The sequence below is a fragment of the Nylanderia fulva genome, unplaced genomic scaffold (genome assembly GCF_048542155.1).
Source record: "Nylanderia fulva isolate GAGA-0341 unplaced genomic scaffold, ASM4854215v1 Scaffold513, whole genome shotgun sequence".
Classification (NCBI taxonomy): domain Eukaryota; kingdom Metazoa; phylum Arthropoda; class Insecta; order Hymenoptera; family Formicidae; genus Nylanderia; species Nylanderia fulva.
The window spans coordinates 6,552-27,471 of record NW_028190603.1 but is presented as its reverse complement, the minus strand read 5'-3'; the positions used below and the strand labels follow the sequence as shown (position 1 = coordinate 27,471).

Genomic DNA, 20,920 nt, shown 5'->3' with positions numbered 1-20,920 from the left:
TCCCCGCAAGCCCCGCAATTCCCATGCCCACACTGTGATCGTGCGTTCACCACAAAGACCGGACTCGGCCTCCATCGCCGACGTGCACACGAGGCCATCGTCAACGAGGAGGTTAACGTCGAGAGGGTTAACCGCCAATGGAGCGACGAAGAGAAGCGCATGATGGCGAGGGTGAAGGCGCTTGCCGCGAATCGAGGCGTTAGGTTTATGAATCAACATCTGTTAACCGTCGTCCCGAATCGCACCCTTGATGCCATCAAGGGGATGCGTAAGAACGGCGGTTACCAGCGCCTCGTCGCGACGGCACTGGAGGATCTGGCAGCCGCATCATCGAGCGAGAGCTTGTTTCTCTCGGCCGGTGGCTCCAGTCCTCCCGTCTCCCCTCGACCCATCGCCATCTCTCCCCACGGGTCGCCTGGCTCGCCTCCCCTCCGCTTTCTCCATCTTCTCCCGGCTGGGGTGATGCGTACGGCAGTTTTGCCGGTGCTATACGCGCGCTCATCCCGGTTGTGGAGGCCATCCAGGGATGGAAGTCCCATATCCTGATCCAGATCGGATCAGGAATTCTGGATGGCCAGCGGAGGACCTGGGCCCGTGGGTATTGAGTGTGTTCCCTCCGACGCTTCCTCGTGTGCGACCGCCCGTACGAAACCGTGTCCTCAATCCGGATAGAAAAGCGCGCCGCCGAGCGGCGTATGCGCGCGTCCAGCGCCTCTTCCGTTCGAGCATGTCGCGCGCGGCCAAGGAGATTCTGGATGGTGCCACTGAGGCGGACGTGGTTCCCGGTGTGCGGCAGATGGCTGCGCACTGGGGCCCGTTCGTAGCGCAGGAGTCCGCTCCTGTCGCACCGGCTCCGCGTCTTCCACCGAAAGCGGAGCTTAGTGGCACCTGGTCTCCAATCTCCTGTGAGGAGGCGGCAGCCATCAACCTGCCCCTCAACTCGGCCCCCGGATTAGACGGCATCGGCGTACGGATATGGAGAGCGGTACCAGCTTCCATCAAAGCTCTCCTCTTCAACATCGTGCTGCAATACGGAGGTTTCCCAGCATCGATGCTGGTGAGTCGGACGGTTTTCATCCCGAAGAGGGGGGAGTTTTCCACCGGTACTTTTCCACCTTACGCTCGTGGGACATCTCCAACGCGGTTTTGCTAGACACTACCTGCGCGTCTACGACCACTGCCTCACCACCCTTAGCGATGGTCAGGTCGGGCCGCCTCCGGCCGGCAGACGTCGAATACGCTTGTTCCGCATGGACGCGCCATCCCTTCTGCTGTAAATAGCCACCAACTTGACGGCATAGGTCGTCATGCCGCAGGATTTTCCCTCCGTACGTTCTGAAGCAGCGTTGCACGCAGTGAGCCGGCGTCTCGGTTTCGGGACAACCGGCACGACAGCGATTATCGCGCCCATTACGACCTCGGAAGCATCTCGCTCTAGACGGTATGCAGTTAGCTCGTATGTGGTGATAGTGCACGTAGTCGGCACCTGGGATGGCATCGGCGCCAGCCGATACCCAGTAGGAGCTCAGGTTGGAGGCCGCAACCTCTCTGAGTCCACTCCCATCGCACGACTCGCGCAACCAGGCCGCACACTGCTGTCTGAGCTCAGCGGTCGTAGTCACTCTGTGACCCCGCACTCGCATCTGGTTTTCACACCAGACAAGCTGCCTAGCCACATACGTGGTTTCGGCAGCCGCGCATGCTGCGGGTAGAGTACTCCGACACAACCGCTGCAGTCGGTTATGTTTCAGAATTGGGATCAAAGTTCTCAATAGAGGCATTCCAAGCCCGCCACTCTGTATCGGCGCATGCAGGTATCCAGCAGGAACATCATGGGGAAAACGCAGCCATCGTCGCACCGCGGTGCGTACGATGATATTCTTACCCTTGAGGGTTTTGGCCGAGACCGTACCCACTGTCCATCGGTGATAATACCGTGGAAGGAGACAGTCACGCAACAACCTCAGCCGCTGTTGCGGCTTAAGAGGTGCCCTCGTGAGTTGCTCGATGGCCTGAGCTAAGGGTGGATCGCTTGCGAGTTCCCTAGCACCTGTGTATTCGCAGCCCAGATACGTCCAGACATCGACCAGGGATCTTTGCGGTATCATCGCTCCCTCCCACGGTGAAATAAGGTGTGGTGTCCACCTTCACTTTCATGTCTCTGCCGGACGCCACCATGGACAGCACTCCGGTCTTTCTCGCGTTGATCTCGAGCCCATTTCGCATAAAGGCGTCATGAAGCCGTGTCAAGTTCTCCTGCAGACCATCTCTGGTAGAGACCAGGAGCACAATGTCGTCTGCGTAGCCCAGCGCATTGATAAGCCGGCCACCCAACCGATAGCCAACGTCCTCCGAGAGAATTCCTAGTGCTCTATCTACGACCAGATTGAACAGCAGGGGCGACAACGGATCACCCTGTCTCACGCCACGGCCAATCATGATGGCCGACACTTCCTCAGCGCTGACCCCCTGCAACTCGGTCAGCGCATTCGAATAGACAGCCCTTACGTACTCTCTAAACTCCCGAGGGAGCCCCAGCTCATCGAGAGTCGTATGAATAACAGCGTGCGCAACCGTCGAAAGCTTTCGACAGATCAACGCACGCCACATGCAGAGAACCACAACGCCTCCGGGCGTCCCAAAGCACGGATGAAAGGTCTGTGACGTTCTCACATACCCCGTCCACCGGCCGGAACCCCCTTTGGCGCTTGTCGAAGATGTCGAGGGCTGCCAATCTCTTTGCCAATATCTTGTGGAAGTGTCTTGTTATAACGGATCTTATGCTGAGAGGACGGTACTCCGTCGGACCTGGCCGATCGGACATACCCCCCTTCTCAAGGAATACCGTTCTGGTTGTGGCGATTGACAAGGGGATCGTCTCTGCCAGGAGCAGCAGATTGAACAGAAGCGCACGAAGAATCGCAGGAACAGCGTTCCACATCCTCGGCGTAATCTGGTCCATCCGGGCGCAGTGCCAGTCCTTACGGAAATCCTGTTTACCTCTGCAGGTGTTATAGGATCCCAGAGCAAGGTCTTATCCGCCACAGGAACTGGATCCGTGACAGCGCTATCGCCGAGACCTTCGAGGTGAATCCCTCTCAAACTTGACGTACGGCCTCGGCCAGCACTCGAAGCTTGTGCCGCTTCCCCAAACGACTCACGCAAGTCCGTCATGTCTCCATCCGCACCGCTGGAGGCCTCCATAATGGGGCGCCAGCAGTTAAAGAATTCGACAGCAGACGGCCTCTCGCGCACCAAGTCGCCCTCGAGGATACGCGACAAACAGGACTTCTTGTTCTTCTTGTAGAGGGATTGCACAATTGCATACTCCCTCTTTCTCCTCTGCTCCCTGCTCTCTCGCTTGACTGGAGGACAGTGCTTCTTTGCCGAAACGCGTTGCGGAGGGCGCACTTGTAGCGGCCGAGGGAAGATCATGCCCAGCCATCTCTTGATAACCAAGACGTCGACCCTCCCCGCCGTCAGAGCATCTCTTGCCGTGCCAGCAAGAGTATCAGCCTCGTAGCTACGGAACGCCGCACTCTGCTCTACGAGTGATTGTATCTTGTCCCGCAGCCTCTGAGAACTTTGTTCAGGGGAAGGCTGATGTGCGCTTTGATCGTCAGTACTAGCCTCAGTGGCCGCAGGAATGGTGTTGGCTCGTGTCATCACCGCACCATCCCTATCGCCCTCATCGATCACAATCGCGCGACGCGATTGGATCTCTTGGCAGAAGTCTTTAACCATCATTCGGTAAGGCTCCTGTTGCCGTTTACCCTTGATGGCTTTGAGACTCCTATTGGGGAACCTTGTCTCCAGATACTGGTTAATGAAAAGCTCCCCGGCTAAGGTGCCTTCAGTCTCAGCGCGTGCCATGAGTCTAGTTTCCTCAACTGACCATCTGGCCTTTACGCGGTTAACTGTAACGTCCAGACAATTTCAAAACTTCAAACTTTTTCAAAACTTTATTCTTTAATCTATTAGTCATGACAATCTCTAACCTGCATGAAAGACCGGTAATAACGAATATTTAATCACACATATAATTACTCGTAGGTTAAAACATGTCTTCTCACAAATGACGACAGAGTAATAATTCACTTTTAAATTTAATAATATTGATAGCATAAAAGGCATAATTAATAAAGACTCTCTACTCTCGATCATTCGTTAGGAAACATAAACCTGAAATAAGAATAAGCGTGCCTATATTATAACTATTCATAATTCAAGAGACTTAAAAATCGTACACGTAATGCGTAGTAACATTGTAGCCGTCACACGTTCGAAAGTACTAAATAAGGATACCATAGTTCGACTATGAATATTTAAAATCCTCATTGATTATTTGTGAGAAAACCTAAAATAAGGTTAAGAACGTATATATATATATATATATGTCCAGTGGCAGTTTCCGGTACAGAAAATAAAAATGGTTCTAAAATATTTCTCTTGCCATTTAATAACTCCTACTTAAATAAAAGAGATGTATTTTTATCCTTTCTAAGGAAAAATCGAATTTGGCAGTTTCCAGGACATTCACAGACTGGTAGATTCCAGGACATGGCAGTTTCCAGACCATTCACAGACTGGTAGATTCAGGACATGGCAGTTTCCAGGCCATTCACAAACTGGTAGATTCCAGGACATGGCAGTTTCCAGGCCATTCACAGACTGGTAGATTCCAGGACATGGCAGTTTCCAGGCCATTCACAGACTGGTAGATTCCAGGACATGGCAGTTTCCAGGAAATTTATATTTTAGTAGATTCCAGGACATAACAGTTTCCAGGACATTAGATTCGGAATAGTAGTTTCCGGGACATTTTCACCCTTTTCATACTTTTGATTTATTTCAAGACATAAATATATTTAAATTAAGTAAATAATTGGAGGAAATAAATTATTGGAGAATATAAATATAGGATACTGATAAAAACTGCTAACAACAAAAATTTGCCAATTCTTTTTAATTAATATCTCAATAATTATTACAAAATTTTCAAAAAAAATAAAGAACTTTTTTCTTCAGTTTACTATACCTTTCTCCGCTCTCACGAGCGTTGATACAATTCTTACTAGACATTCTGTATATATATATATATATACGATATACATATATATAAAAATGTAATTTTTACTACCTTTGTGACTTGCTATCAGTCATATTGAATTTTCATGAAATGGGCCGAATGTGATTGGTTGATCTACTGCGCATCCATGAGAATGACTCGCTTTACTTTCTACCGATATCGTTATTATGGTCCCGCCGCGGGAAAAACCCGGCTCGTCTTAACAACTAAAGTTCTTGATGTATTCCATCACGAACAACCGTTAATTTAACTTACTGAGTGTTACGAAAGAATAAAAATGCCAGCAAAACGTAAGAAAATATTTTATTAATTACGTCTGACGTGTAATAATTTACGTTATTTTCTCTGCTTGTAATAAAGCGTGGTCTACAATACGTGAAAAGTAAGGTTGGCGTAAGGATCGAGTAAGAGTAGAAAAATAAGAAGATTATTTTCGGTTTAAACAAGTTGAATTAACGGCGTAAACGAAATAAATTAATTGTATTTCTTACTACTCCTACTTTTACTCTTACGCTTATGTCCTTAATCCAGCTTTTTAAACTGAAAATAACCTCCTCGAAAATATTATTACTCTTTACGCCAGGCTTACTCCACGTATTGTAGATCACGCTTATTATTTCCATAATATTTTGAAGAGTGATTTTTTAATGAAATTAGAAAGTAGTTTGTTTTTCATATATTACTTGATATAATATTTTCATGCACCTTAATCTTTTATAAAAATATTTCTTTAAAATTGCTAATTACTTCAATTTTATTATATTACGTATAATATACTTTTAATGCATATATTACTTTACTTTATACTATAAATAAATATATTATTTTTAAATAAAGGTACTAAACAGCGACCTATAAATAAGAAAAACATTGATCATCCAAGCCAATCAGTTTCAGAAAAAAATTTTAAAATACGAAATGTAGCAATCAAACTAGTAGACATTGCAAAACATAAAGAGAAGACAAGTTTAGCTAATGTGGATAATAACAATTTTATTACAAGTAGCAATTGTGAGCCAGAAATTACTTTAGATGACAAAAGAATGGAGACTTCTTTAGATGTCAGCGAAAGAATACAGACTACTTTAGATAACAGCAAAAAAATTAAAACTACTTTAAATGTCAGTGATAGAATGAAAACTACTTTAGATGTCAGCAAAGAAACAGAAACTACTTTAGAGGTTAATGAAAGAATGAAAACTACTTTAGATGTCAGCGAAAGAACAGAAACTGCTTTAGATGTCAGCGAACAAATAAAAGCTACTTTAGATATCAGCAAAGGAATAAAAACTACTTTAGAGGTCAATAAAAAAATAAAAGCTACTTTAGATGTTAACGAAGGAACAGAAACTACTTTAGAGGTCAATGAAAGTGTGAAAACTACTTCAGATGTCAGTGAAAGAATAAAAGCTACTTTAGATATTAGCGAAGAAACAGAAACTACTTTAGAGGTTAATGAAAGAGTGAAAACTACTTTAGATGTCAGCGAAAGAATAGAAACTGCTTTAGATATCAGCGAACAAATAAAAGCTACTTTAGATATCAGCAAAGGAATAAAAACTACTTTAGAGGTCAATGAAGAAATAAAAGCTATTTTAGATGTTAGCGAAGGAACAGAAACTACTTTAGAGGTCAATGAAAGTGTGAAAACTACTACAGATGTCAGCGAAAGAATAGAAACTGCTTTAGATGTCAGCAAAAGAATAAAAGCTACTTTAGATGTTAGTGAAGAAACAGAAACTACTTTAGAGGTCAATGAAAAAGTGAAAACTGATTTAGATGTCAGCGAAAGAATAGAAACTGCTTTAGATGTCAGCGAAAGAATAAAAGCTGCTTTAAATGTCAGTGAAGGAACAGAAACTACTTTAGAGATCAATGAAAGAGTGAAAACTACTTTAGATGTCAGTGAAATAATAGAAACTGCTTTAGATGTCAGCGAAAAAGTAAATTTAGATGTCACTGAAAGCACAGTGAATGAGTGCAATGATAAAGCTAATACATCTAGCAATATAAGTGATATTATAGATTCAAGTTTAATATTCATTTTAAATAAAGAATCTTCAATATCAGAAAATATGTGTGAGTTACTTTTTAATATTGATCAACAAACGCATAGCAACGCAAATAATGAATTGACTGAAAATAATTTAAATGGAAATTATATGAATAATAACAATTTTGTTGTTACTGAAAATAAAGACTCGCCAATGCATATACATAACAATGAAGAATTAATATCAATTGATCTACAAGATAAAGAGAATATAAATCAAAACATGATTAATATTGGCTCTCCTATTATTCATGCAGAAATTAAAGGTAAATTATTTTTTAAAATATTTTGTATATTAGATTAGTATAAATATTAGTGTAAATTTTTTAATAATTGTTTTTTGTATTCTAAAGACACACATCAGAAAATCAGTACGCATTTTAATGATTGTAATTCAAAGAAAATAACGCCAAAAATTACTGAAAATATTGTATGTAATAAATCATATGCTATCTTAAAAACAACACCAACAAACATTGAGATGGAACGAAAAAGAATACTTAAATCTACAACAAGAAATAAATATTCGAAATTTAAATTATCTAATGAGAAATCTACATCATTTTTAAATTTATCAAACTGTGGTAAGTGGTAGAAAATAATTTATAAAGATTTTAGATATTTTATATTTATTTATAAAAATTAATTATATTTATTAATTTATTTTAAAAATAAGATACTGGAATATGTTTTATCTGATATAGTATATATTTACATATATATCGTGTGTTTCACAACTAGAGTTCCTCTTCTTGATGACAGATTATTGAGGCCATTTGGAGATTTTTTCTCTGCGAAAGTGTCATTACTTTTTTTACAAGATTATATTTTTTGTCGCCATGGGCTTTCTTAATTAAACCTTAAAATTCTATTAAAATAAACTCTACTTGAAATTAACTGAATAACTTAATTTTATTAACATTTTATCTCTACAGAGTATAATTTACGAAACACCCTTCTTTCTTAATTAATTATAATTAGGAAACTATTGGTGCCTCGACATTTTCACAGAGGAGAAATCGTTTCCAAATGATCTCAGGACATCCTATATACTAAATTGTTTAGCTACACGATTTTAGATATACTTTTAGATATACTGTTTATATACATTTTTTATTTTAGATGATAGCAATAAGAGTTTAAAAATGAGTGAAACTCAAAATACCAGTGAATACAACCCAACTGATGAAACTCAATGTTCATCAGAAATTAATAATACAGAAGTAACGGCAAATGATTCTGATATTAATAATAATAGTATTAATGAAACAAACAGTGCATCCGAAAGCGATGAATATAGTCAATTAAAATTTAATGTTCCTGGAAATAGTGCATGTAATGATTTGGAATTAACTGCTGAAATGTCAAATGGTCCTAAAGGTGATAACAAAAAAAATTTTTGTGTATTTTGCAAGACTTTACAAACTAAAATAGCGCGTCATTTGGAAAATAAACACTGTGATGAAGATCAAGTTAAAGATTTCTTAAACTTACCAAAAGGATGTGCTGAACGTTGGCACAAAATAGCAAGCATAAGAAAAAAAGGAAACTTTATTTTCAACGCAACAAAGGACTATAATCATGGGAAATTGATAACTGTTAGAAGACCTACAAAAGAGACTAAACGGAATGGTACAAATTTTGTTAATTGTCCTTATTGTAATGGATTTTATGCGCAAAATAATTTAAGACATCATGTACAACAATGTAAGGACAATAAAAATTCAAGTTCAAGTTCCTCTCGACAAATTTTACAAAATGCTCGAAGGGTTCTTGGCAGATATCATCCAGAAACAAGCAGAAGAATGAGAGTAGAAATATTACCGGTCTTACAAGAAGATGAAATATCCAAAGCTATAAGATATGACCGTGCAATTATTTTATATGGAAATAATATGTGCAAAAGCCAAGTTCATCAACATCAGAATAATTATATACGAGCTCATTTACGCCTTTTAGGTCGTTTCGTACTAGCTTTGAGAAATCGAAACTCCGAAATTAATACTTTAGCTGCTGCATATGATCCACAATTTTATAAAACAGTAATTGAGGCAATTAATGATATTGCAGAATTTGATTACAAAACAAACATGTATAAACGTCCAACTAATGCATCTACTCTCGGCACTTGTATAAAAAAGATCGGTAAAATCTTAGATGTTACATACATGGTAGACAATGATTTAATAAAACGGAAAAATGTTGAGGATTTTATGAAGATTTATGATGTAGATTTTAGTGGAACTGTAAATAAAGTGGTGATAGAAACTCAAACAAAAGTAAAACGGCACAAAAAGATAGTATTGCCTCGAACAAGTGATATTAAAATTTTAAGTGACTATTTGAAAAAAAAATACACGAAAATATTAAAGTATTATCAAAAGAATTTTCATATGAAGTATGGAAAGCACTAGCTGAAGCAACACTCATAGCCATTCAAGTATTTAATCGTCGTAGAGCCGGAGAAACTGAAAGAATTTTAATTAATGACTATAAAAACCATGAATGCGCCTGTGGACCTAACACTATATGTAAATTTTCTACACAAACCGGCACAACTCATAAATATGTTAGATTTACTATTCGCGGTAAATTAAATAGAACAGTTCCAGTACTATTAGATGCGCAAATGTTCAAAAGTATTCAACTTTTATTACAATTTCGGACAAATGCTAAGGTGCCACCAAATAATCCTTTCGTGTTTGGATTACCTAGTGTTAACAAAGATCACTATAAACATTTAAGAGCTTGTAAACTAATGCGAGGTTTTGCAAGTGAATGTGGAGCTAAAAATATTTCCTCCCTTCGTGGTACTGCTTTGCGCAAACATGTCGCAACAAAATGTGTGGATTTAAATTTATCAGATAATCAAGTAACAAGGGTAGCAAACTTTATGGGTCATCATGAACATATACACAAAGAAATTTACAGACAACCTGTTGCTAAAGTTGATATACTAGAAATGTCAAAAATTTTAGAAAAAGCTCAAGGTGTGGATACGACAACCTCTAACGAAACTGATGTAACTATGAACAATGAAAAGGATAATCTTTCTTTCAATAATCAAGGTTATAGCAACTATACTTAAACATTACTAACTATAATTAAAGATTATTTTTAATTTACTAATTATATTTTTGTTTATTAGATATAACACAGACAATTGTCGATTTAAATGAAGTATCTACTGATATCTCACAAACATTTGTCGATACAAATGAAGAAACTATTGATACCTCAGTAGAAACGAAAAAAAATAAGGAAATACCGAAAAAAAAGAAACAAGAAATAAAGCAAAAACAAATTCCGCAAAATAAAAGAAAACAAAATAACGTGATAAAAAAAATACAAACCGAACAGAAGAAGAATAAAGATAAAGGTATATTGTTTTTATATTATTTTCTTTTATTAAATAATTTTCCTTTTATTTATTATTTTGATCTATATAAGATGTATCCCCTTAAAAAGATTTTAATAACAATAAAATTAAAATTAAATAACATTTAAATTTAATCTAGAAAGAGACAGAGAGAGCAAACAAGTTTCAAATCTACGAAAGAAACGAAATATTTATTCTAAAAACAAAGGTCTAATTTATCGTAAGTATATATATATATATATATATATATATATAAGTATATATCAAAATTATTTGTATCAATGTGTGAATTAATAATCAAAAGTTTTTTTATTACATATTTATATCTAAATAAAAACAATTAGGTTAAACAAAATGTATATTTTAAAATATAATTTGATCTCTTTTTCTTATTCTCTTTACATTTGGATTTCATGTTTATATTATAGTTTTTTTTAATAGGAAAAGATTCAGATAGTGACATATCAGATTATGTAATGAATATGAGCTCAAACAGTTCTAATGAAAGTATAAACAGCGAAAACAGAAAAAGGAAGCGCAAAAATCAATCATGTAACTATATAATAATTAGATGTTACATCAAGATCTCTTTCAATTATTTTTTATCATGAATTATTTGTATTACAGGTCGTGAAACATATAAGAAAAAAAAACGATGGACAAATGAAGAGATAAAAAATGCAAAAACATATTTTTCACATTATACACGTAAAGGAATATTACCACCTTTATCGGAGATAGAAAAAGTTAAAATGAAATATAATGTTCTAAGAGATAGAAAAACTGATGTCATAAAAACATGGTTACACAACCAATTAAAAAAAAATAAGACTTTTGAGTAAATGTATCTACATTTAATTTTTAAGATGTATTGTTATATTTTATGGCATCCTATTTTTGATTTTTGAGTTTATTAAGATTTTGATTTTACAAATTTCAATTATGCCATTTTAGATATGCATTTTTATTTTTTAAAATAATATGTTTTTAATTTTTGAGTCTATTAACTTTTTGATTATAAATTTTAATTACTAAAATTAAGATATGTATTTTTATTTTTGAAGGCAGAATGTTTTTTATTTTTTAGTTTCTCTATTGTAAGTTTCAATTACTGCATTAATTTGTTATGAAATGTCCAAGTTTATTTCTTATTATATATATGCTAATATTACTTATTAGCAATAAAAGTTAACAATAAGTTTTCTTTTCTTATAAGTAAAGCAAAATACATTTATTACATAATATATTTAATAAAATAAGAAATTATAAAATTGAAATTTAAGTTTCACTTTTAAGTTTTGAATTATATGTTCTTGCGAAATTGTTAGAGCATTAGCGATCCACATCTGCTATAACAATTGCTAAGCTAGCCAATTAAGACAAAATGTGGTGTCGCCGTTTATAACGTTTTTGATCGTCTCGATCGATCATCTATATTGATTTATAATTAGTTATCTCTCGCCATATTGATATAAAAGTTTGTCTCGTGCAAATACACGATGTGCAGTATTATATTTTTTCCTGTGTGATTTAGATATCGCATATCTCGTTCTGTCAAATAAAAATTTTAATTTTTAATTATTAAATTCTACTTCAAAAAAACTTGTTTACATATAATTATATGTTGAGAGCTAACTTTTGAAGTAAAATCATATGATTTGAATCTTAAATTCGGATATATAATAACGTCAATAAATTTTAGTTTAGGTTTTCAAATACACATTTGCATTGAAACTTGAAGTAGTTTTATTTTATTTTAAGAAGGCTACTGGTATCGGGGATTTTGCTTCAAATAATTCTGCTATTAGAGTGAGTATTATGTTTTTAGGTTATAGAAAAATTATTTGCATTATTGAACGTACGGCATGTTCCGGGACGGATAAAATTTTTTAAATGTAATGTTTCTTTGTATTATTTTGGTATAAATTTTAACTTTCCGTTATTACATTCTACTTCAAAAGACCATATTTACATATAATTAACTGTTAACATGTTATTGATTTTTATATTAACACCATGCGAATTGAATCGATCTTCTTACATAAGAGTAAAGTTAATAATTTTGGTTTAGGTTTTTACACCCACATTTGCACTGAAACTTGAAGTAGATTTATTTTTAAGAAGGCTTCTGGTAAGTCTAAAAAAAGTCATCGAGAATTTTGTTTTATATAATACTGATATTAGAGCGACTTAATAAGTTTTAAATTCTGGAAAAATATTTGCATTTTTGAACACATGGCATATTCCGAGACCGCTACAATTTTTGTAAAGTAATGTCTCTTTGTATTATTTCTATATAAATGTTAATTTCAATTATTAAATTCTACTTTGAAATATCATATTCACATTATAATTAAGTGTTGAGAATGGATTTTTAAATTAAAACGAATTAAATCATCGGATATAAAATGCATTAGTTTTGGTTTGAGTGTTCACACACATTATTTGCTTCTGGTAATTTTAAAGTTATCGAGGATTTTTTGTCATGTAATATCGCCATGAGAGGGACGTTTTAAATTCAGAAAAATTATTTGTATTTTTGATCATACGGCATGTTTCGGGATCGACAGTTTTTTTAAATTATCGCTTTTTTGTATTTCATTATAAATTTTAATTTGCAGTCATTAATTTTTACTTTAAAAGATCATATTTACATTATAATTACGCGTTGAGAGCTGATGCTTGGATTAAAACTATGTAAATTGTTTTCGCATGTAACAGTAAAATCAATAATTTTTTGTTTAGTTTTTCACATTTATATTTGCATTGAAACTTGAGAAGTAGATTTATTTTTAAGAAGGCTTCTGGTAAGTCTAACGTTATCAAGAATTTTGTTTTATATAATCTTGCTATTAGAGCGACGTTATAAGTTTTAAATTCTGGAAAGGTAATTGCATTTTGAACATACGACCTATTCCGGGACCATTAACATTTTTGTAAATTAATGTCTTATGTATTTTGTATTATGTCTACATAAATTTTAATATTCAGTTATTAAATTCTACTTCGAAATGTCATATTTAATTAAATGTCATTTGTGATTAAGTGTTGAGAATGGATTTTTAGATTAAAACGATTTAAATTAAATCTTCGGGTGTAATGCATTAATTTTTATTTGGATGTCCACACACATTATTTGCATTAATGATTGAAATAATAATTCTATTTTTAGAAGGGCTTCTGATAAGTTTAAAGTTATCAAAACCTTTTTGTCATATAATTTCGCTATGAGGGGAACGTTTTAAATTCAAATAAATTATTTGCGTTTTTGAACATACGACATGTTTCGATATATTCCGACACCGTTTTTTTTTTAAATTATATAGCTTCTTTGTACTGTTTCTATATAAATTTTAATTTCCAGTTATTAATTTCTATTCGAAAGATCACATTCACATTATACTTATATGAGAGAGCTAATTTTTGAATTAAAGCTCACCTACATTTGCATTGAAACTTGAAGTAAGTTTATTTTTAAGAAGGCTTGTGGTAAGTCTAAAAGTTATCGAGAATTCTGTTTCAGATAATCCTGCTATTAGAGTGACATAATAAGTTTTAAATTATGGGAAGATATTTGCATTTTTGGACATACGGCATATTCGGGGACCGCTAAAATTTTTGTAAAGTAATGTCTCTTTCTATTATTTCTATATAAATTTTAATTTTCAGTAATTTCTATTTGAAAGATCATATTCAAATTATATTTACGTATTAAAAAAGCTTCTGATAAGTCTAACGTTAACGAAAATTTTATTTTATATAATCCTGCTATTAGCGACGTAATACGTTTTAAATTCTCGAAAGATGTTTCCATTTTTGAACATATATATAGCATGTTTCGGGACCGACAACATTTTTTAAATTATCGTCTTTTTGTATTATTTCATTATAAATTTTAATTTGCAGTTATTAGCTTCTACTTCGAAAGATCATATTCACATTATAATTACGTGTTAAGAGCTGATATTTCGACATTTGGATTAAAGCTATGTAAATTGTGTCTTCGAATATAACAATCAGGTCAATAATTTTGGTTTAGGTTTTCACATCCATATTTGCATTGAAACTTGAAGTAAGTTTATTTTTAAAAAAGCTGCTGGTAAGTCAAAAGGTATCGAGGAATTATTTGTTTCATATTATCCTGCTATTAGAGCGACGTAATATTAAACTTTGGAAAGGTTTTTGCATTTTTGCGCATACGGCATATTCCGGAATCGCTAAAATTTTTGTAAACTAATGTTTCTTTGTATTATTTCTATGTAAATTTAAATTTTCAGTTATTTAGTTCTGCTTCAAAATATCATATTCACTTTATAATTAAGTGTTGAGAATGGATTTTTAGATTAAAACGATTTAATTTGAATATTCGGATGGAATGTATTAATTTTTATTTGGATGCCCACACACATCATTTGCATAATTGGTTAAAATAATTATTTTATTTTAAAAAGGGCTTTTGTGTGTGTGTGTGTGTGTGTGTGTGTGGTAAGTTTAAAGTTATCGAAGAATTTTTGTCATATAATATCGCTATGAAGGGGACGTGTTAAAATCAAGAAAATGATTTGCATTTTTGAACATACGGTATATTACGGTACTGCTAAAATTTTTATAAAGTAATGTCTCTTTTTATTATTTCTATGTAAATTTTAATTTTAAATTATTAAATTTTACTTTGAAATAGCATATTTACATTATAATTAAAAGTTTGTCATGTAATATTATTATTTAGAGGGGGACGTTTTAAATTCAGGAAAATTATTTGCATTTTTGAACATACGGCATGTTTCGGGACAGAAAAAAATTTTAAATTATTGCCTCTGTATTATTTCATTTTAAGTTTTTAGTTATTAATTTCTATTTCGAAAGATTATATTGACATTATAATTAATTATTGGAGAATCGATTTTTATAATTAATTTATAATTAATTATTCGAGAATCGATTTTTGGATTAAAACGATTTAAATTGAACATTCGTCAGTATAATTTCAATTTGATTTTATATCATTTTTTATTAAAGTAGTTTTTAGAATACTTTTGATAAAAGTCTAAGATTATACAAATTTTTTATATAAGCTTGCTATTCAAACGAGATATAATGTTGTAAAGTTTTAAAAGCTATTTGCATACGATTAGTGTACATACAGCATGTTCCGGGACCGATAAACTATTTTTTAAATAATTTTATTTTGTATTATTGCAATATTGTTAGAGCATTAACGATCACATCTATAACAATATTGCTAAGCTAGCCAATCAACGCGAACTGTGGTGTCGCTATTTATAATCTTTTTGGTCGTCCCGATCGACCATCTATATTAATTTATAATTAATGTTCTCTCTCGCCATCGCCATATTGATATAAAAGTTTGTCTTGTGAAATACACGATGTGCAGTATTCCTGTATGATGTAGTTATCCAATCCTTCTTGTTGTGTCAAATATAAATTTTAATTTTTTGTTATTAAATTCTACGTGAAAAGATCATATTAATACATATAATTATATATTGAAAGCTAGCTTTTGAATTAAAACCATGTGAATTGAATCTTCGGATATATAATAGTAACGTCAATAAATTTTGGTTTAGGTTTTCAAATACACATTTGCATTGAAACTTGAAGCAGTTTTATTTTAAGGACGCTACTGGTAGGTCTAAAGTTATCGAGAAATTTGTTTCAAATAATTCTGCTATTAGAGCGAGTATTATGTTTTTAGGTTATAGAAAAATTATTTGCATTATTGAACGTACGGCATGTTCCGGAACCGATAAAATTTTTAAAAGTAATGTTTCTTTGTATTATTTAAATATAAATTTTAACTTTGAGTTATTAAATTCTACTTCAAAAAACTATATTTATATATAATTTTATGCTGAGAGCTTACTTTTGAATTAAAACGATATGTGAATTGAATCTTCGGATATATAATAGTAACGTCAAGAAATTTTGGTTTAGATTTTCACATACGTATTTGCATAGAATCTTGAAGTTTATTTTTAAGAAGGCTTCTAACAAGTTTAAAGTTATCAAGAATTTTGTTTCATATAATTCTGCTATTAGAGAAACATAATAAGTTTTAAATTCTGGAAAGATATTTGCATTTTTGAGCATACGGCATTTTCCGGGACCGCTAAACTTTTTATAAGGTAATGCTTTTTTGTATTATTTCTACATAAATTTTAATTTTTAGTTATTACATTCTACTTCAAAGTATTATATTCACATTATAATTAAGTGCTAATTGAGAATGGATTTTTAGATTAAAACGATTTAAATTGTATCTTCAGCTATAATGCATTAATTTTGGTTTGAATGTCCACACACATCAATGCATTAATGGTTGAAATAATAATTCTATTTTAAAAAGGGCTTTTGGTAAGTTTATAGTTATCGAGGATTCTTTGTCATATAATATCACTATAAGGGGGACGTTTTAAATTCAGAAAAATTATTTGCTATTTTGAAGATACGGCATGTTTTGGGATGTCATTTTTCTTAAATTATTGCTTCCTTGTATTATTTTATTATAAATTTTAATTTTCCGTTATTAATTTCTACTTCGAAAGATCATATTCACATTATAATTATGTGTTAGGTTCTAATATTTGGATTAAAAATATGTTAATTGTATCTCCGTATATAAGAATAAAGTCAATAATTTTGGTTTAGGTTTTCACACCCACATTTGCGTTGAGACTACTGCGAGAGAGAAGTAGGTTTATTTTTAAGAAGGCTTCTGGTAAGTCGCAAGTTGTAAGAAACTTTGGCTTTATATAATCCTGCTATTAGAGCGACATAATAAGATTTAAATTCTGGAAAGATATTTGCATTTTTTAATATTTGGCAAATTCCGGGACCAATAAAAAAATGTATTAAAGTAATGTCGATCTGTATTATTTCTATATAAAGTCTAATATCTTGTTATAAAATTTTATTTCAAAAAATCGTATTTACGTTATAATTACGTGTTGAGAGCTGATATTTGGATTTTAAAGTTAAGTAAATCTCTTTGGATATAATAGTAAAGTCATTCATTTTGGTTTAAGTTTTTTCACACACACATTTTCATTGAATCTTGAAGTAGATTTATTTTTTAGAAGGCTTCTGGTAAGTCTACATTTCACGAGAATTTTGTCTCATATAATCCTGCTATTAGAGCGACATAATAAGTTTTAAATTCTGTAAAGCTATTTGCATTTTTGAGTATATGGCATTTTCTGGGACAGCATAAATTTATGTAAGGTATTGCTTTTTCGTATTATTTCCATTAAAATTTTAATTTCTAGTTGTATTTTACTTTAAAATATCATATTTACATTATAATTAAGTGTTGAAAATGGATTTGTAGATTAAAACAATTTAAATTGAATATTCGGGTATAATGCATTAATTTTTGTTTGGATGTCCACACACATCAATGCATTAATGGTCGAAATAATTCTATTTTAAGAAGAGCTTCTGGTAAGTTTAAAGTTGTTGAGGAATTTATGTCATATAATTTTCGCTGTGTGGGGGACGTTTTAAATTCAGAAGTATTTGCATTTTTAAACATACGGCATGTTTCGGGACCGATAACATTTTTTTTTAATTATCGCGTCTTTGTAGTATTTCATTATAAATTTTTATTTGCAGTTTTAATTGCTACTTTAAAAGATCATATTCACATTATAATTACATGTTGCGATCTGATATTTGGATTAAAGGTATGTAAATTATGTCTTTGTATATAACAATAAAATCAGTAATTTTGGTTTAGGTTTTCACATTTACACTTGCATTGAAACTTAAGAAGTAGGTTTATTTTTAAGAAGACTTTTTTAAGTATACAATTATCGAGAATTTTGTTTTATATAGTCCTGCTTTTAGAGTGACATAATAAGTTTTAAATTCTGAAAAGATATTTGCATTTTTAAACATACGGCATGTTTCGGGACCGACAAAACTTTCTTAAATTGTCCTCTTTGTTAATACAAAATGAAATAATTTTCATTATAAATTTTAATTTTCAGTTATTAATTTCTACTTTAAAAGATCATATTTACATATAATTATTTATTGAGAGCTGACTTTTTTTTATTAAAACCATGTGAATTAAATCTTTGGATATAATAGTACTCTCAATAAACTTTGTTTTAGGTTTTCACATACACTTTGCATTGAAACTTAAAGTAGTTTTATTTTAAGAAAGTTACTGGTAAGTCTACATTTATCAAGGATCTTATTTCAAATAATTCTGCTATTAGAATGAGTATTATGTATTTAGATTTAAAAAATTATTTGCATTATTGAACGTACGGCATGTTCCGGGACCGATTAAATTTTTTAAATATAATGTTTCTTTGGATTATTTCAATTAAAATTTTAACTTTCAAGTATTAAATTCTACTTCAAAAGACCATATTTACATGTAATTATGTGTTGACAGTTGATTTTTGTATTAATACCATGCAAATTAAATTTTCGGATGGAATAATATCGACAGTAAATTTTGGATTAGATTTTCACATACACATTTACATTGAAACTTGAAGTAGTTTTATTTTAAGAAGATTTCTGATAAGTCTACAGTTATCGAGAAGTTTTTTATAATTCTGCTATTAGAGCAACATAATAAGTTTTAAATTATTCAGACATTTGCATTTTTGAACATACACAGCATGTTCCGGGATTAGTAAAGCTTTTTTTAAATATTGTCTCTTTTTATTCTTTTATAAGTCTTAATTCGAAATTATAATAAATACTACTTCGAAAGATCATATTTACATTTTGATTAACTACTGAAAGCTGATTTTTTTAATTTAATACGGTATAAATTGAATGTTTATATATAAGAATAATATCACTAGTTTTGATAATTTGTAAATTTGCACACATTATTTGCATTTACACTTGAAGTAATATTATTTTGAGAAGGCTTCTGGTGAGTTCTTCTAAATTTGTCGACGTTCTTTTATATAATCTTACTATTAGAATGACTTGTGTTTTAAGTTCTGGAAAATTATTTGCATTATTGAAAATACGGCATTTTCCAGGACCGTTAAAATTGTTTGAAAATATTGTATCTTAAATTTGTATTATTTCTATAAATCTTAATTCAAATTCTGAAGTAATAAATTATTCCGCGAAAAATATTTTCATTATAATTAGTTAAGTACTGATTTATTTTTGTTAATTTTTATTTAAACTTGAGCTTGGTGAATATAACCATAATGTAAATAATTTTGATTTGCGTTTTAATAAGTTTTCATTAACATTTGGAGAAATCTTCTGACATGTCTAAACTTTTTGTGTTTATTTTTTCATATAATTCTGTTATTAACTATGTATTACGTTTCAAGGTTTGCAAAGTTGTTTGCATTCGTGAATATTTCGGGATCAGTGTAAGTTTTCTTAAGATAGTGTCTCTTTGTATATGTAGAAATCTTATTTCTATATCAATAAATTTGAAATATCATATTTTATTATAATAATCTTATAATAACTGATGTTAACTAATGATTTTATTATTGCTATAATGAAGAAATATGTTTCTCTCTTTTCTCGGTATTGCAATAAAATCAATAATCTTCATTTTATTAAATTCTTATTATTTTTTATTACAATCTGGTTGTTTGAATATAACGACAATAACAACAATTTTAATTTCTTTTCATCATTTCTTACTAACATTTGCAATATTGCTTTTTTAAAATTGCTTCTAGTAAGCCTAAAATTTTGAAGTTATAAAAATATATCAAGTAATTATATCTTTGCGTTTAGAAATCATGTATATTTATGAAATGTATATATTTGTATATGCAATAATTATATATTATAAAAAATTTATTATTTTCTTTGTATAGGTATATCTTGAAAAAGATTTATGTCCTACGGCAGTTTCCAGGACGTTCTGGAACCTGCCATTTAGATACAATGGCAGATTCCAGGTCTGTACATTTAGATGTATATACATTTAAATGTACAGACCTGGAAACTGCCATATAGTTCTAAATTAAATGTACAGACCTGGAAACTGCCATACACCGAAACGTACATGTATACATTTAAATATATGGCAGTTTCCAGGTCTGTACATTTAGATGTATATACATTTAAATGTACAGACCTGGAAACTGCCATATAGTTCTAGATTAAATGTACAGACCTGGAAACTGTCATACATCGAAATGTACATATATATATTTAAGTGTATGGCAGTTTCCAGGTCTGTACATTTAATGTATATACATCTAAATGTACAGACCTGGAATCTGCCATTTCATCTAAATGGCAGTTTCCAGGGCGTCCTGGAAACTGCCGTGGGACCTAAATTTTTTCCAGGTCAGTCCTGGAAAATGCCAAATGTCCCGGAATCTGCCAATACGGGATGTCAAAAGTCCCGGAAACTGGCCCGGGACAA

The 20,920-nt window shown here is 32.7% G+C and overlaps 1 protein-coding gene and 1 long non-coding RNA gene across 7 annotated transcripts; both read left to right on the top strand.

Annotated features, from left to right (window-relative positions):
- The first annotated feature begins 5,229 nt into the window (after nt 1–5,229).
- LOC114942782 (uncharacterized) lies at nt 5,230–12,107 on the top strand. Of its 3 annotated transcripts, none has more exons than XM_085487253.1 (8): nt 5,230–5,379; nt 5,927–7,408; nt 7,496–7,726; nt 8,265–10,210; nt 10,291–10,521; nt 10,661–10,741; nt 10,963–11,073; nt 11,149–12,107. In XM_085487253.1, exons 1-4 carry the CDS (start codon nt 5,367–5,369, stop codon nt 9,554–9,556), a joined length of 3,018 nt encoding a protein of 1,005 aa, XP_085343379.1. In that variant the 5' UTR covers nt 5,230–5,366; the 3' UTR covers nt 9,557–10,210; nt 10,291–10,521; nt 10,661–10,741; nt 10,963–11,073; nt 11,149–12,107. The 3 variants fall into 3 exon arrangements, with proteins under 3 accessions (XP_085343379.1, XP_085343380.1, XP_085343381.1); XM_085487254.1 differs by having other exon boundaries at nt 10,950–11,073; XM_085487255.1 differs by lacking the exons at nt 10,291–10,521; nt 10,661–10,741; nt 10,963–11,073; nt 11,149–12,107 and having other exon boundaries at nt 5,232–5,379; nt 8,272–8,347.
- Nucleotides 12,108–15,624: 3,517 nt separating this feature from the next.
- On the top strand, nt 15,625–19,007 carry LOC114944707 (uncharacterized). 4 transcript variants are annotated; one of them, XR_014925744.1, is made up of 6 exons: nt 15,625–16,303; nt 16,477–16,667; nt 16,781–16,896; nt 17,191–17,763; nt 17,870–18,224; nt 18,658–19,007. It is a non-coding gene; the product is annotated as an uncharacterized LOC114944707 (long non-coding RNA). The 4 variants fall into 4 exon arrangements; XR_014925746.1 differs by lacking the exon at nt 18,658–19,007 and having other exon boundaries at nt 15,628–16,168; nt 17,870–18,272; XR_014925747.1 differs by lacking the exon at nt 18,658–19,007 and having other exon boundaries at nt 15,852–16,303; nt 17,191–17,260; nt 18,154–18,272.
- The last annotated feature ends 1,913 nt before the right edge of the window (nt 19,008–20,920 follow it).